Source organism: Limanda limanda, chromosome 17 (genome assembly GCF_963576545.1).
Source record: "Limanda limanda chromosome 17, fLimLim1.1, whole genome shotgun sequence".
Lineage (NCBI taxonomy): Eukaryota > Metazoa > Chordata > Actinopteri > Pleuronectiformes > Pleuronectidae > Limanda > Limanda limanda.
Window position 1 is genome coordinate 23,075,418 of NC_083652.1, and position 17,022 is coordinate 23,092,439.

The 17,022-nt window shown below is 40.0% G+C and overlaps 3 protein-coding genes across 3 annotated transcripts; 2 read left to right on the top strand and 1 right to left on the bottom strand.

Moving 5' to 3' along the window:
• Nucleotides 1-119: 119 nt before the first annotated feature.
• Nucleotides 120-2,180, bottom strand: zmp:0000001048 (retinol dehydrogenase 8). The gene is made up of 6 exons (XM_061090795.1): nt 2,084-2,180; nt 1,163-1,324; nt 902-1,081; nt 722-815; nt 417-600; nt 120-332 (listed from the first exon to the last, which is right to left on the bottom strand). Exons 1-6 carry the CDS (start codon nt 2,178-2,180, stop codon nt 120-122), a joined length of 930 nt encoding a protein of 309 aa, XP_060946778.1.
• A 4,400-nt stretch (nt 2,181-6,580) lies between these two features.
• Nucleotides 6,581-10,345, top strand: LOC133023734 (heme-binding protein 2-like). The gene is made up of 6 exons (XM_061090796.1): nt 6,581-6,597; nt 9,127-9,186; nt 9,376-9,457; nt 9,555-9,675; nt 9,960-10,096; nt 10,178-10,345. The coding sequence occupies exons 1-6, from the start codon at nt 6,581-6,583 to the stop codon at nt 10,343-10,345; spliced, it is 585 nt and encodes a 194-aa protein (XP_060946779.1).
• Nucleotides 10,346-15,079: 4,734 nt separating this feature from the next.
• Nucleotides 15,080-16,682, top strand: LOC133023735 (heme-binding protein 2-like). The gene is made up of 6 exons (XM_061090797.1): nt 15,080-15,138; nt 15,298-15,379; nt 15,460-15,580; nt 15,807-15,946; nt 16,066-16,229; nt 16,613-16,682. The coding sequence occupies exons 1-6, from the start codon at nt 15,080-15,082 to the stop codon at nt 16,680-16,682; spliced, it is 636 nt and encodes a 211-aa protein (XP_060946780.1).
• Nucleotides 16,683-17,022: the final 340 nt, after the last annotated feature.

Below are 17,022 nucleotides of genomic sequence, written 5' to 3' on the forward strand. Positions count from 1 at the left end.
TGTCCGCTCACAGCTGGACGTCATTCTCAAAGAATAGCGACTAGCAACAACTTCTATGTACAGTCAGTCGCTGATTCCTTCGGAATAACATCTACAGTATTTGCAACCCGACGGCCAAGTCATAATTTCTCTCCTCCTCTTCGCTGCAGCATTCGAAGAAAAGCCAGAGTAGCATTGAGCACCCGGTCGTGTTTAAAGATCATCTTGTGAAAGGTTTCCAGAGGAAGGCGGCCGCTTGGATCTGCATGTTTCAGTGCAGTCATGGGCATGTAGAGGCGGTTGGTCTGGTGGCGCAGAGGAGGTTCCTTGGCCGTGATGACTTGAACTGTTTGCTGCAGGATAATAGTACAAATATTTCCACACATGATTTTTGTGACTTTTAAACATCAAATAGAAAATCGCATTCCATCACTTGCCTCGGCCACTTCTGCCGGTGTCTGGCCTAATGAGGCAAAGACCTTTTTGGAGTATGGCAGGTAAACTTCATGGAAGATTTTGGCCGTCTCCTGGTCTGTCCCTGATAGATCCATCCCCTCGGCATCTTCGTACACTTTTCTTTCAAACTCCGTCACCACAGGGCCAGGTTCCACAAGAGTCGTCCTTGTGACAGTGGAAATTTCAAAATACGCATATTTTAACCATTGCTTTTAACCTTGTCAGCTTACTGATGACTTAAGGTTTGGATTGAGTGTGTGCATTAAACATGAGGACATGTGATTACTTGATGTTAAACTTCATTGCCTGCACTGCCAGACTTTCACAAAATCCTTCCACAGCAAATTTAGAGGCAGAGTAGACGTCATTGAACAGAAGCCCTGTGTAGAAACAGAAATAAAGAAACCTTTTATCAACCCCCTTGTTTCTGTCCTCTGTTATTTCACGGACACCAAAAGACACGCACCCTGTATTCCCATGACGCTGCTCATCACGACGATGTGGCCGCTCTGCAGTCGCTTCATGCCGGGCAGCACCTCTCTCACCAGCCGCACCAGCCCGAAGAAGTTTGTGTCGAAGAGCTCCTTCATGGCAGCAATACTTTGGCACTCCAGTGGCCCGATCATGCCAACACCTGCATTATTCACTATAAAGGCATGATATCTCACATTATTATACTGTAGGCTTGTTTAAAGAGCTTAAATTGCGTATATGAGATGGGACAGACCAAGGATATCCACCCTTCTATCCGGCAGGCTGTTGACACACTCTCTGATGGAGGCTTCACAACACACATCCAGCTGTTTGATTTCCAGGGTTTTGTTTAAGAAAGCTCCTGCCGCCTTTTCCAAGGGCCCCCGTTTTCCGAGATCCCTCATTGTGGCCACCACTGTCACAGATACACGATGAACACACGGGCGGTCGGTAGCTGTGGATTTTCCTATCATCTACTGCAGGGGTTTTCAACTGGTTTTGTCCCAGGAACCATTCTGACTAGGAAGTAATCCGCGGCCCACTGATGTGCCTACGTGTGTGTGTGTGTGTGTGTGCGTGCATGTGGATAGAAGGAAGTGTTAACATTTGGTTTTCCATGTTGGTTTTATTTAAAAACCTCAAACAAATCTAGAAAAATCTGTGTAAAAACAACAAAAACGATTTAAGCAGTGCTTAAGAATTGGAAACAAAATTAAAATGCAGTTTGTAGTTGTACTGCATCTCAGAACCATATGTACATCAATATATAACGTTCATGACTTAAATGTACAGACATGTAGCTGACATGTTGAGAGAACGTTAAAGTAACGGTGATCAATAACAATCAACATAAACTGGGGCTACAACTGAAGAGGGAAGATGACAAAGTAATGCAGAATATGTCACAAATGATAATCATACAATATAACACAAACAATTGAGGCCTACTGAAGTTTAACCTCATGATCACCAGCACCTTTATATTTTATTTTTCCTATTATATATATTTTTCACGATATTCAAGAGTAATCTGGAAATGTGTCGAAATATCAAATCGAATTTCGCGGACCCCCTGCAATGCCGTCACGGACCACCAGGGGGCCGCGGACCCCCGGTTGAAAACCCCTGAACTACTGTATTACATTTATTTAGGTGAAGAGAGGGAGTGGCTGACCTTTAAACCGTCTCAGCTCATCTTTAGCCAGGCGTGCGGCCACAGCCAGGCCAATGCCGGAGGAGCATCCAGTCACCAGCACCCTCCTGGTCCCCATGACCCTTTGACCTCTGACCTCAAGGCTCAGCAGGATCCTGACTGCTCGGTCAAAAAATGCTGTAAACAGGGAAATGTCATTCAAGGGATATTCCTCTCACAATATGATGTCATCTCTATTCACCATTCTGAGTAGGGATGATGTCATTTTGTGTTTTTATCGTTAAATGTGCCACATATTCAGGTTCAGGGGTTTGGTTTCTTATGCTCTGCTGCCTTGAATGCTATTTAAACAGTTTAGGAAAAGTTGAAGTTATTTAAAAAAACAAAGTCACTTTTGATGAGGGTGTCAGTGTATTTAGCAGGTCCAAGAATTTCGGTGTTAATAAAACTCGAAAATAGGAGTGGATGTGCAAAAAACACAACAAAAATATGTTGCATTGGATTATGGTCCAAACGACATTACTGTAAGTGGAGCAACTGGTATCACTTTCTTTCATTGGCTCTTATCTCTATTTGTTCATTTGTTTACTTGTTTGCTTGCAGGTAATTGTTGAAAATATTTCCATGACATTTTGTGGAGGGGTGGAGCATTACTCAAACATTTTAATTCTTTTCTTTTTCATTGATTTAATAAATCATGGATGTTGTTGATATGAAATCAGGCATATTTAGGGGACTGAATTAGGATTGTTTGCAATTTGGTGCAGATCCAAAGGAAAATCTGGATCTAGTGGATCTAAATGTGGTTTGATCTCTACTGAGTCTGAACACTGGCCCAAAACCATAAGTCCTCTGAATACCCCCTAAAGCGCCATGGTAGTTATTTGTATTGTGGTTCCATTGTGATTCCACTGCAAATATCTCAGAGTCAGTGTTAAGTTTTTGCTCTACACAGTTAATTTAAATCATAATTCAACAAATTAAGTCACTGGATTTTGTTTGTTTGTTTGAGATTATATTGGCTCCCATCTGATTTACTGGAATGTTGAGCCGTCTGCCACAGCCTGAGGAGTCCATTTTAGTGGACTAAATTAGTTAAATATACATGGAGGGCAAATGAAAGAAAGACCATGATGGTGGTGGTGAACAGCCTCTAATTCCATAGTCTTCCAGCCTGTAGGTGTTCAGTTGGGATAAGTCATACTGTTTCAAGACGTGAAGCGCAGTGACACCTCCCGCCCTGTGGAGGGGGGTATTGTCCTCCTTTCTTTACATGTATGATTTCCCAACGAAATACAATGACGTAGATATATTTAGCATTAAATAAAATAAGTACTTCAAAATTGTGGCTTGGCAATGCAATGTAGTTACTTGACAGCATAATACACACAGAAATCAATAATAATATTTAATTATCATTAATAATGATAATAATCATTCTCATTATTATTATTATTATTGGTGTTGTAATTGTTGAAAACATCATTACATCTATACATATCATTCTCTTGGCAAAGCCTAAATATGACGGTTACACAACTACCCACTTCTCCACTCTCTCTCTCTCTCTCTCTCTCTCTCTCTCTCTCTCTCTCTCTCTCTCTCTCTCTCTCTCTCTCTCTCTCTCTCTCTGTCTCCCTCTCTCTCTCTCTCTCTCTCTCTCTCTCTCTCTCTCTCTCTCGCTCTCTCTCTCGACGCTGTACAAAAATAAAAATGAATTGAAATAAATCACCGTAAACCCAGAGTGCTGCAGATGCTTGTAGTTTGAATCCCGACAGGTGGAGTTAAAGGGATAGTTCACCCTAAAACGAAAATGCACTCATTATACTCACCACTATGCTGATGCTTTAAAGTTGAATTTGAATGTCTGGGTTAACGGACACTTGGATGACAGCACAGGAGCAGGGCGGAGGCATGTTTCTGTTGTTCGGTTGTACGTTTGAAGAATCGGTCGCCACCATCTACCTCAAATTTATATGATTTGGCTGCAGTGCTGTTTACCCCTCAAACTCCCAAAGGGTTTTGTGGACTCAAACACATTTTTCGGTGAACTCTCCCTTTAAACTCCTGTACAGAGTCTGTGGTGCTGTGATCTACCAACCTGCAGAGTGAGCAGCCTCCCCCGCAGCGACGAATAATCACAGTTATGGATATAAAAACTTCCCGCTACCGACGTTACCGCAGCTTTCAGAGAGAACAGGACACGACCAGGTCACACTGCGCCTACATTAATCCAGGGATTACCTCAATGGGTTACAGGGACTGACTCAGGGTGTGGGAGTTGTAGTTCTTTAAGCCACAACATGCTTCAAACTAAAACAAGAACAACTCAGTAGTATTAGTTCTTATCCTCTTTTAAGATTCTCTTTAATACCTATTTATACAGGTGTGCTTTCCCCTATATGTTGTATTATGTTTTATCTTGTTTTTCCTCTTATATCATCTATAACACTTTTTATTTCTGTATCGGAACTCTTATTATTATTAGTAGTAGTAGAAGTAGTAGTAGTAGTAATATATTCTTAATTTTAAGTTTAAATATAAATTTTAAGTTTAAATATAAATTTTAAGTTTAAATATTTATACTCATTATCACTTTGAATAAATAGTTGATAAGGTTAATTGTATCTGTTTTTAATATTTGAGACACAAAACATACATATACATTGGAAACATATATTGCTAAGATATTGATATTTTACAGCTGAACCATAAACTTAATGCAACCACATATATAGAACAGGAATTAACAAAAAAAAGCCCATTTCCAAATACTCTAGAATCCATAAGTTTTCACCAATTTCTAATTTACTGCAAACTTTAGAAATATTATTTTTATTATTATATATTAAATATTAGCTAAATTATCATTAATTTATTTAATTAATGGTTAATAGATAATATTTTTATGATTTTGAAACGTAATGGCAGTACAACATTAGAATGCAGGAACATATTGATGAAGAACTGTTACACCTGCTGATCTATGAGGATTCCCAATATCTTTTCAATGGAACATACCACATTACAGTAACACATAGTTATAACTTTATGCGAAACAATATTCAGTCTTGCAACATAATAAATCTCCACAGCACCATAACGTTATCTCAGTGAAAAACCTCATGTGAATATAAAATGAACAAGTTTCGTAAACCAGATCATGGAATAGCATGGTATAACCAGGATTGCTCAACCCTGGAAAGTACCAACTATAAAATACAATTCTGAGAGAGAGAAAGAGACGTCAACTTTGCAAGAAATAAAGATTCCTTTGATCTTTGACCACTGACACTGTCACTGCAGGAGTGGGATTGTTTGCTTACGGCTCAGATTCAAAGGATTCATGGTCCATGTATGTCCGCGATACAGAAACTCTTGTTTTAATGGCGTGTAATCAACTTTGAAGCCACGGTCACACTGTGTGACGAAAAATCAGTCTTTGAGTTAGTTTGTATCTTCATCTTGTTGTGATGACACTCATCTCAATTTGAAGTCGGTCTGATGAAAGCCCTGGTACAAGTACCTCAAAATAAAAATGTGGAATATGGCCAAAATGGCCACCAAATGAAAAAATATGGGGCTTCCTGTTGCGTTTTTTTGTTTGTCTGCTCATGATACACCTGTGTATTGATTTTTGTGAAGATCGGTCAATGTGAACGAATTCACATTGAAATCAACTCTTCATAGATATAGAATGTATGTATTTATGAGTGTGCCAAATTCCAAAATATTTCTATCAGCATGCTTTAGGACTTACTTCAGATTAACTAATTTAGTGTGATTCTCACTGTGAACACGGGAGGGCTAACACACATTTGGTGTGGAACAGGAGTTCTGACTGATCGTGGTCCTCCCCTCAGACAAAGCCTGGAACAAAGTCCCCCCTCACCCCAGCTTAGATTACCTGCTGAGTTTCGTTCACTTTCTGAAGGGCTCCGTGGCCAGGATTAGTCTATTTGTTCCCATAGACGATCAACAATTGAGCAAAAAAAACAACGACATTTGACACAACCTTAGACTGCAGTAAATGTCTTTTTCCAAAACGACTTGGGGAGGCCCACCTCAAATCTCCAAAAACATTCAGAAAATTGCCAAAAATGTTACCCAAAATTTTAAATGCACTACATAGAGTACCCTATACTCTACGTAATACCCCCCCAAATCATAATATTTATAAATGTCCAATGTGAGTCCAGTATTTAAGTATATTAAGTTGAAAAAAAAAACACCAAATGTAGCCGCTGTTTTCAAACAACCACAGAAAAGAATGTTTTTAATAATTGGTTGTTTTCTTTATTTTAACAATCTTCCACTGCTACTACTACTTACTGTCACCATCTTTATCAATATAATTTATTCTAGGTGACCTTCGTGTCTACTGTGCATGTGGGTGTTACTGGCCCTTTTGTCTTGTAGCTGAATGCTTTTTGTTAAAATGGGAACACACATGGGAACGTGGTGTTTTGCATGTACAAAGAAATAAACATAGCGTATCATGTGACCTGTGCCGGCATTATGGACAAAGACATCTCGTGAAAACTAGACGTGTTCCTTACGTTACGAGAGTTAACAAAACGACCCCAAGCATTCAATAATCTTCTGTCACGTTTTGTGCCTCATGATGTGGCTGTCCTGTTGAATAAGCTACTCTGTGCGCGGATTATTTATTCGTTTATTTTCCTTATCCTAATTTTGAAGAGAAAACAAGTAATTTTAAGTACACTGCTCCAAAAAATTAAAGGAACAGTTTGAAAACACATCAGATCTCATTGTGAAAAAAAATTATGTTGGATATTTATACTGATATGGACAGTTTAATGTCTTAGGAACAAAAGGATGCCACATCTTTGATGGAAATAAAAGTTTTCAGCCTACAGAGGGCTCAACTTTATAGACACCCCGAAAATCATAGTGAAAAAGTGATGTGGCGGGCTTGTCCATTTTGCCAAAATTAAATTTCTGCAACTCAAAATGCTTCTAAATATCTTGTGTGGCCCCCACGTGCTTGAATGCATGCTTGACAACGTCGCGGCATGCTCCTAATGAGTCGACGGATGGTGTCTTGTGGGATGTCCTCCCAGATCTGTCTAAGGGCATCAGTGAGCTCCTGTAAAGTCTGAGGAGCAACCTGGCGGCGTCTGATGGACCGAAACATAATGTCCCAGAGGTTTTCTATCGGGTGTAGGTCAGGTGATCGTGAGGGCCATTCTTCATCCTCCAGGTACTGCCTGCATACCCTTGCCACATGAGGCCGGGCATTATCGTGCATCAGGAGGAACCCAGGACCTACTGCACCAGCGTAGGGTCTGACCATGGCTTCAGGGATTTCATCCCGATACCTAATGGCAGTAAGACTGCCGTTCTCTAGCCTGTAGAGGTCTGTGCGTCCCTCCATGGATACGCCTCCCCAGACCATCACTGACCCACCACCAAACTGGTCATGCTGAACGATGTTGCAGGCAGCATAGCGTTCTCCTTGGCTTCTCCAGACCCTTTCACGTCTATCACAGGTGCTCAGGGTGGACCTGCTCTCATCTGTGAAAAGCACAGGGCGCCAGTGGCGGACATGCCAATTCTGGTGTTCTATAGCAAATGCCAATCTACAGGACGTGGCGCCCTCACCCTCATGAAGTCTGTTTCTGACTGTTTGGGTCGAGACATTCACACCAGTGGCCTGCTGGAGGTCATTCTGTAGGGCTCGGGCAGTGCTCAACCTGTTCCTTCTTGCACAAAGCAGCAGATATCGGTCCTGCTGATGGGTTGAGGACCTCCTACGGCCCTGCCCAGCTCTCCTAGAGTAACTGCCTGTCTCCTGGAGTATCCTCCATGTTCTGGAGATTATGCTGGGAGACACATCAGATCTCCTTGCAACGGCACGCATGGATGTGCCATCCTGGAGGAGTTGGACAATCTGTGCAACTTCTGTAGGGTTAAGAAATCGCCTCATGCTCCCAGTAGAGATAATGACTCTAGCTAAAGCCAACACTAATGGAAAACCAGTGGAAGTGATCAAGAGGGAGAAACTTGAAATGGCCTCCACATGCAAAACCACTCCTATTTTGGGGGTCGTCTCATTGTTGCCCCTCTAGTGCACCTTCCACATTCCATCAACACCAATGCAGCTGAAACTGATTAACAACCCCCTCTAGCTACTTAAATGACCAGATAATTATCAAAAAAGTGCAATTGAATTCATGCCATACCCTGATAAAAAAGTGTTCCTTTAATTTTTTGGAGCAGTGCATATGTTATACTCGCAGGTTTAATTATTTGGACTTGCTTTTTCCCCCAGTGTGGTATCACCAGTATCAGAGTATTGCTGTGACAGGGGACAGAGCAGAGACAAAGTCTTTCTTTGTCCAAGGTTTACTACTAAAGAGTACAAGGGTCAAGCATATGGGTGGAAAATATGGTGGAAATGTTGATTATAAAGTCAAACTAAATCCAAGGAAGTTTGTTATGTTCTTAATGGTTTGACTTAAATCTTAAAAATTCCAAGTTTATTCTTGACAAATCAACTTTAGTCTCAGTATTAAAAATAAAAAAATACTCTCATAAAATACTTTAGGTTCACTTTATTCTTGACATTTCCACTTAATTTTTGAAAAGCTAAATGAAAATGAATATCCACCTCGCCTCTTTTTTTTCCTCTTAACTCTTGTCCCATTGTTCCCTGTTATAAAACAGTTTTCCCAGAGGACAATAATTTCAGAGGTCTGTTATTAAACCCTCTTTATTCTTCCCAGATGATCTTGTTTCTGCTTTGGTTCCTCATTGGTCTTTACAGTCCAGGGGGAGTGGTCAGATTTTCTTTCATAACCAGAAAGTGAATAAATAGCTGCTTTCGACCAGGTGGCAAATATTCAACTTTTGATGCCCAGAACTCAACACTCTACAATAATGTAAGTACAGTTTTAATTTCTAGATTGTCTTGGATGGAAATCAATACATATTTCTGGTTGTATGAGCTGAGCTGTTGTGTAACGGTTCCGTTTTCTCTGAATAAACAAAATCAATCTTGTAAAGTGTGAATGAAAACACTCGACCTGTGTGTGTCCCAGGATTGTTCTTTCAGGGCTTGTGGGCCTCCTGCTGGTGCTGACAGCTGAGGCCAGAGTTGGGTAAGAAACCTGGTTTAAGTTAAAGATAGTTAAGATTTAAGATTTAGTTGGTTAATTAAATGATTGCCTCCACAACTCAAATGAGGGATAAATGGTGAATTGAAGATATTAATCTTTTAATTCTATCATCTTGTATTCCTCTTCATGTCTTCAGCATGTAAATAATTCCCCCTTCTGTTTTTTTTACAGAGACTCCTCTCAGGTGCAATTCTGCACTGAGACAGAGGAGTGTCTGCTGTTTGATCCTATTTGTGAGTTTGATGGCGTGGAGGTGAGTGTCTCCGAGCAACATTTGAGTATTTCAGATGCCAGAAAGTAAAAAAATAAAAGAATTTAAAAAAAACTCCATGTTTTCTCATGTTCCTCAGGTTCGTAGCTACAGCTCCGTGAAGTGGATTTCAACTAATGAGTCATCCATGTTAATGGAATTTGCTGCAATGAACCAGTTCAGACGACTATACGACTACATCCAAGGTTCTAACAATCAAGGTTTGTTTGTGTGTTTGTGTGTGTGTGTGTGTGTGTGTGTGACTAAATCGAATGCCGGTTTTTCCTGACCTCTGCTGGAGCTTCACGTACTACAACTACAACTATTCTGTGACACATTTTAATCATTTCTGTGCTTAACTTTCATCGGAGAGAAGACTATAAAATATTCAAGTCAGAACAACAATGCATATGTTTATATATTTTGTCATGCCTCCTCCGTGCATTTAATCATTGTTATATAATTTGTGGCATTTTTCAAATTGTGTTGTGTGCTCCCCCTTTAGAAGTGAAAATTGACATGACATCTCCGGTTCTGCTGACTGTACCTGATAAGAGATGGTATCAAAAGGGTCTCTTCTCAATGAATTTCTTGCTGCCATCTGAACATCAGGAAAACCCCCCCAAACCCACCAAACCCGGGGTAAGCATCTGTAGCACACAAAAGAATGAATTACTTGGTTCACTCAACAAGCCCTGGGAGATAATGAGAGTTGACTTGCAGGTGCACATCCGTGAGACGCCTGACATGCAGGTGTATGTGCTGAGCTACTCTGGATGGATGACGACCTCTTCTATCGACAAGGCCCTTCTGCTGCTGACCCAGAAACTGGACGCCAAGGGTGCAGGCTACAGAAAAGACATCCGCTATGCTGCGGGATACAACAGGTAAACAGACGACCATTATTTTCTCGATGATTGTCAAAAAGAGTATTGACAGCAGCATAAAGGAAAACTGTGTGTGTGTGTGTGTGTGTGTGTGTGTGTGTGTGTGTGTGTGTGTGTGTGTGTGTGTGTGTGTGTGTGTGTGTGTGTGTGTGTGTGTGTTTGCAGTCCAATGACCATGAAGGACAGGCACAATGAGGTGATGCTTGTTGTTGAGGGGACCCCAGCGTGTCCCAGCCAGGCCTGATCAGCTGGACCTTCACAACAGCTTCAAGTCATATTGTGTCACATAAAGAAGCTTGTGGGGACAGCCTGGACTTGGAAAATAAAGAACAAAATTGAAATTTACCATGTAATGAGGTTTTTCTGTTAAATTCAATAAAATTACCTCCCTAAACTGATTTGTTTGTGTTTTTTCTTGATTCATCCAAATGTGTTGAACAATTCTGAAATATGTCTAAGTCAGCTGGTTTAGGTTTTGCACCTTTCAACAAGTTCCACCAGATGACAATATTGCACCATGCACATACAGCCCAGCACTTCCTGCATCATATTCATAAGCTTCACACTAGTGAGGGAAATATTCCTCCAAATTCTTACTCAGCCTGTCCATTCTCAAATAACCGAGCTCTCACCAGATAAATTCGAGTGAAATTAAGGAGAAAATAACAACGACCAAATTTCTCTAATTGCATAAAATGATGAAATATCGATAGTTTATATCTAAAAGGTTAAAGGTCAAATTCACTATGCCATCAAAACGTTCATTTTAAACTGTGTCAATTTGAATTGAATAAATACAAAATGTCCAGTTGCCAGCAATTCAAATGTTTGAGATGAAAAAAACTTTCTGACAGTGTCAAATGTATTTCCACTGACTTCAACTCGAGGAAGTGGATGTGTTGCAGTTTCTCACTAGGAAGATGGGAGGTCAATAAGAACCCTTTCTTTTTCTCTGGAACACAGACAAGTGATGAACCGGTAAAGATGAAGTGGTGATTCCAATATTCTGTTCATTCTATTGTGTGTTTGCCAATCTCGAAAAACATGCTAATAAATGTATAATGTAGACTGTAGTAGCATAACATGGCTGTTGCGGATACACAGTGTATGCTACATTTCCTTTAATGGGTTAACTGCTGGTAAGACATTTAATTAAAACATTATTTTTTTATTATTGATAATGACTTGATAATGATTGTATCAATATTACATTGAGTAATGTGGTAACGAGTCTGTCTGTTTGTCTGTCTGTCTGTCAGTAAGATTACTCAAACACTAATGAAACAGTATCCATGACCTTTTTGTGGAGGGATGGGGCATGACCCAAAGACGTGAAATGATTTTTAACTCTATTTGGCAGAGCGAGATAGGGCATTAGCTTTGTTGAAGGTCTGAACTTCCTTCAACTGTTGTTTTTGTAACAACCTCAGTAACAAGACAAAATATAGTTTTCATTGACCCGAGGCCTGAACATCTCAGTCCAGGATGTTTACCGTAGCTTAGCTCAGAGCCTGTGGGCATAAGGAAAGTTCCAAGCGGCAACAAATAGGAAAGTTAATACACACAAGCCGTTCCAACACACTTAGCTGTTGCTGTAATGCTAAATTACTCTGACGCTGGTTCACAAAACACTGATAATAGAGTTGTTTGTGGAGCTTAAACAGTTTTATAAAAAACAGTTCTTTCAATTTGAGATTATCTCCAGTATTTTGTTGTTATATTACAATTTATGTGGATCTTATTTGCTTATAATAGAAAGTCAAACCTGAGATGACTCAGAGAATTCACCCTTCTGGGAGTTTCCTCTGGATATTGGACTTGAAATAGGAGGTCTGCAGATCCTCAAATGTCAAATATTTAACTTCTAGTGATACTTCATATTTAAGTTAATATCAATGGAGGATTTTTGTCTTGATTTTTTGAGTTGTTTGAGTTGAACAGGTTTAAATGTATAGATAACACTTATATTTGTTCATACCACCTTCTGCAAACGTCAGTGTCAACATTTCTTATTCAAAAAGGAAATGCATCCGTTATCCAAACACATCCATTGATAAAACAAATATTATGCAGATTGCAACTTAAATGATGTATTTTCTATCTACTCCTTTAAGTTTATAACAGCTGAAATGATCCTTGTAACCTGATGGATCACCAGGGCTTCCTTGTCTATATGGGTGTGATTGTAGAGGAACCTGGAAAATGCAAAATGACAAGAGCGAAACAAAGGTTGACATTTAGATAATTTAGAACGGCCTTAAACTGGTTTAAATCTTATTTTGCTGATCGCTCCCAATTCGTTCAAATCAATGATGAGTCATCGGTGCGCACCAAAGTTAACCATGGTGTCCCACAGGGGTCTGTGCTCGGCCCAATTTTATTCTCATTATATATGCTTCCACTAGGAAACATTATCAGGACACACTCGGTAAATTTCCACTGCTATGCGGATGACACCCAGTTATATTTGTCAATAAAACCTGATCAAAGTAATCAATTAACTAAACTTCGAGCATGTCTCAAGGACATAAAAACCTGGATGACCCGCAATTTTCTCTTATTAAACTCAGATAAAACAGAGGTTATAATACTCGGCCCTAAACACCTTAGAGATACATTATCTAATGATATAGCTGCGCTAGATGACATTGCCCTTGCTTCCAATGACACAGTCAGGAACTTGGGAGTGATCTTCGATCCTGATTTGTCCTTTAATAGTCACTTAAAAGTAATTTCTAGGACCGCGTTTTTCCACTTGCGCAATATCTCAAAAATCAGACATGTCCTTTCGCAAAAAGATGCAGAAAAACTAGTCCACGCCTTTGTTACATCGAGACTGGACTACTGTAATTCATTATTATCAGGCTCCAGCAGCAAGTCGTTAAAGACTCTGCAGCTGGTCCAAAATGCCGCAGCACGTGTCCTGACGAGAACTAAGAAAAGAGAGCACATTTCTCCAGTATTAGCATCGCTACACTGGCTTCCTGTTAAATCTAGAATAGAATTTAAAATTCTCCTCCTCACCTTCAAGGCCCTTAATGATATGGCACCTCTTTACCTTAAAGAGATGTTAGTTCCATATCAACCTACTAGAGCACTCCGATCCCAGAACTCAGGTTTACTTGTTGTCCCTAAAGTCTCTAAAAGTAGAGTAGGAGCCAGAGCTTTTAGCCATCAAGCCCCACTGCTGTGGAATAATCTCTCACTTTCAGTTAGGGAGGCAGACACGCTCTGTTCGTTTAAAAGTAGACTCAAAACCTTCCTTTTTTATAAAGCTTATAGTTAGAGCTAATTAGTGCGATGTTCCAAAATTGATTAAATGGCAAAAACCCCTGATGATGCTAAGACGCACAGGGAATTTATGACACAAGACACACGGAGCTTCTCTTTCCTGCTTCTCCTTCCTTTTTCTCCATATTTATCACATCAAGATAATTCTTATCTGATCAGTACATGTTACTAACTTGACCCCTTTTCCCGGAGTTTCTGTGCCTTAGCGCCCGCGGATGCAGTGCCACAGCTGTGGCCGCACCATGGATTATGATTGTGGATCGCGTGTCGGAGGTCGCAATGGTGGATCCAGTTCGGTGGATTCTGTATCGTGCCAGCTGATCGTCGTTGTAATGGAGGATCCTTTGTCGCGTTGGCATCGGATGATGAGGGACCACGACCGAGGCGGCAGCTGATAATGGATTCTAACTGGCGGCGGTGGACAATGACTGTGGATTATAGTGGATCCCATCCTGATGCTGGATCGTGGTCTTGCTGCTGGCCAGAGACTGTGATTGCAGCGGGACTGCCTGACACATAGTATTGAAAAATGTTTAGCCTCATGGATGCTGCTAAAAATCCTGATGATGTTTTCTTACACCTGACATCTATTGCACTTCTGTCCGTCCTGAGAGAGGGATCCTCACATGTGGCTCTCTGAGGTTTCTACATATTTTTACCTGTGAAAAGGGTTTTTAGTAGTTTTTCCTTACTCTTGTTGAGGGTTAAGGACAGAGGATGTCACACAATGTTAAAGCCCCATGAGACGAATTGTTATTTGTGAATGTGGGCTATACAAATAAAACTTGATTGATTGATTGATTGATGAAACCATATGACAATATTTTCGTATTTGGTGTCATGTATAGCAGCAGAGTGCTGGACAGGTGAGGTGGGCATAGGTGACAAACAGTGAGCAACATGTTCTATCAAAGTCAAAGTGAACAAACACGTCATTCTTTGTCTGAAGTTCACTGTTATTAAACTTGAACAGTAATAATGTGTTTATGTAGAGTATAGACATGACCTTCATTTGATGTAAGTAAAAGTCAATACATCACAAGTGTCAAGCTGTCTCTACCAGAACTGAGTATTAAAACTGTCGGTTGTTCAATGTTCAATCCCTGGAGCTACACTGGTCCCTGGCACAGAGTACTGATCAAACCAGCTCTTCTTTGAGCTCATCTGCAGATATCAGAATGATGATTGTGTGGTTGGTGTTGTTGGTTCAGGGAGTGGAAACCTTTCATTTCATTACCAGAAAGTGAATAAATAGCTGCTTTGGACCAGGCTGCACAGACCCAGCTTTCAGAGGACACAGTCTGCCATGATGTAAGTACGGATTAAATCATTAAACCGAGATTTCTTGTTGTATGAGTTGAGCTTGAATGTTGTGTGAAAACTTTTTTCACTGGATGAACAAAATCAGGATGTAGATACTGAATGAAAACACTGTGTGTGTCCCAGGATGCTTCTTTCAGGGCTTGTTGGCCTCCTGCTGGTGCTGACAGCTGAGGCCAGAGTCGGGTAAGAAACCTGGATTTAATCCCCTTTTAGCAGATTTCTGCAGAAAACAAAACCCACAGAGTGAAAACTCGTGGATAAATAAAGTTACGAATTAATCTACAGGTGATTTTTACCATCATTTTATACATTTCTTAATGTCTTTGCTCTTTAATTTCACAGATACGGCTCCGGGTTAGGCATCTGTTCTGAGACAGAGCAGTGTCTTCTGTTCGATGTGGTTTGTAAGAACGAGAATTTCGAAGTGAGTGACTCTGAACAAGAAAGAATCATTTTCATAGTTCGGATACAAAACAAAACAATCCTCTTGTTCTTGTCCCTCAGGTGCGTTACTATGAACCTGCAAAGTGGGCTGCAACTATTGGGACAGGCTCTTCCGTTGGCATTGCATTGGTTAACGGAGTCAATAAATTACATGAATATTTCAACGGTGCCAATGAAAATGGTAAGTATCTGAGTGATGTTTTATTTATTCCTATTTAGAGAGTATCAAAGTATTGAAATGTCTAGTTGAGATCAAGATTTTACTTTCAAGTGAGATATGAGCATAAAATAATTAGAGTATAGACATTTTTTTTAAGTAAATATTCAAGTCATACAACTACATATGTGTTCATGTATTTGTTATGCTTTTTGTGTACATTTGATGTTTGTTATGTATTTCTCTTAAGGAGAAAAATTTCACATGCCAGAACACGTTGGCATTACAGTCCCTAATGAGACTATTTGGGAAACATCTGTCTACACTGTGCATGCGTTGCTTCCACTTGAATATCAGGAAACCTCCCCCCCGACTCCTACCGTTGATAATGTAAGCTGCTACAGCACAAAAACTGTCAAGGCAGGAAATCCATCATCACCTTGATCGTGTTTGAAATGATTTTGTGACGTCTCAATAAACTCCAGCAGATAATGAAGGTTTTCTTGCAGGTTTACATCTATGACGGAGTTGATATTACCATGTATGTACGGAGCTTTGATGGATTGTTAACGGCCAAGTCTGACAGGGACGCAGCACAAAGTTTGGCCCGTGACCTCGACTCAGTTGGTGCAAAGTACGTCAAGAGCTTGTACTTTGTTTCTACATTTGCCAGGTAAACAAATCACCTTCGTTTTCTCTGTGATAATCAGAAAGAGTGATGATGAGAAAAGCCCGAAGAAATTTTTTTTTGTTAATGTTATATTCTGCACTAAATTAGTGTGCATGTATGAAAATACCTACCCCTTCAATTTGTAAATGTGGCTTTTATTTAGTGTTTTATTTTAATATTATCGATTTTTCAATTTAGAGATAAAAAATATATAATTTCATGATAATTTGTAAATTTCCTATGATTATTACACAGTGTGTGTGTGTTTGTGTGTGTGTGTGTGTGTGTGTGTGTGTGTGTGTGTGTGTGTGTGTGTGTGTGTGTGTGTGTGTGTGTGTGTGTGTGTGTGTGTGTTTGTGTGTGTGTTGCGTGTTTTTTTCCTGCAGTCGGATGTCGCTCATTGACAGGCGCAGTGAGGTGCTGTTTGTTGCTCTGGATGAGCCCGTCTGCATCTGAAGTGGATTCATGACAACATAAATGTTGGATTTTGCTTCACTATCGCTATTCAAATCATAAAGTGTCATTTCATATAATGACAATGACATCCAAAATTTTAAATGTATATGAACAGAATACACCATGATGGTTTCAAGCCAGCTTCTGTGATGGTTTTGTGTTATGTTCAATAAAGGCTCCTTCCTGCAGTAAATTCTGATGCTGTTCTTATTTGATCAAGCTCTTTGGACCAATCATCAAATGTGTGTAAAGCAGCAAGCTCAGTTATAAATAATACAATCTATTTTCTATCCAGTGTGGATCAGAACAGTTCCAGAATAAAACCAAATGACATTACTAC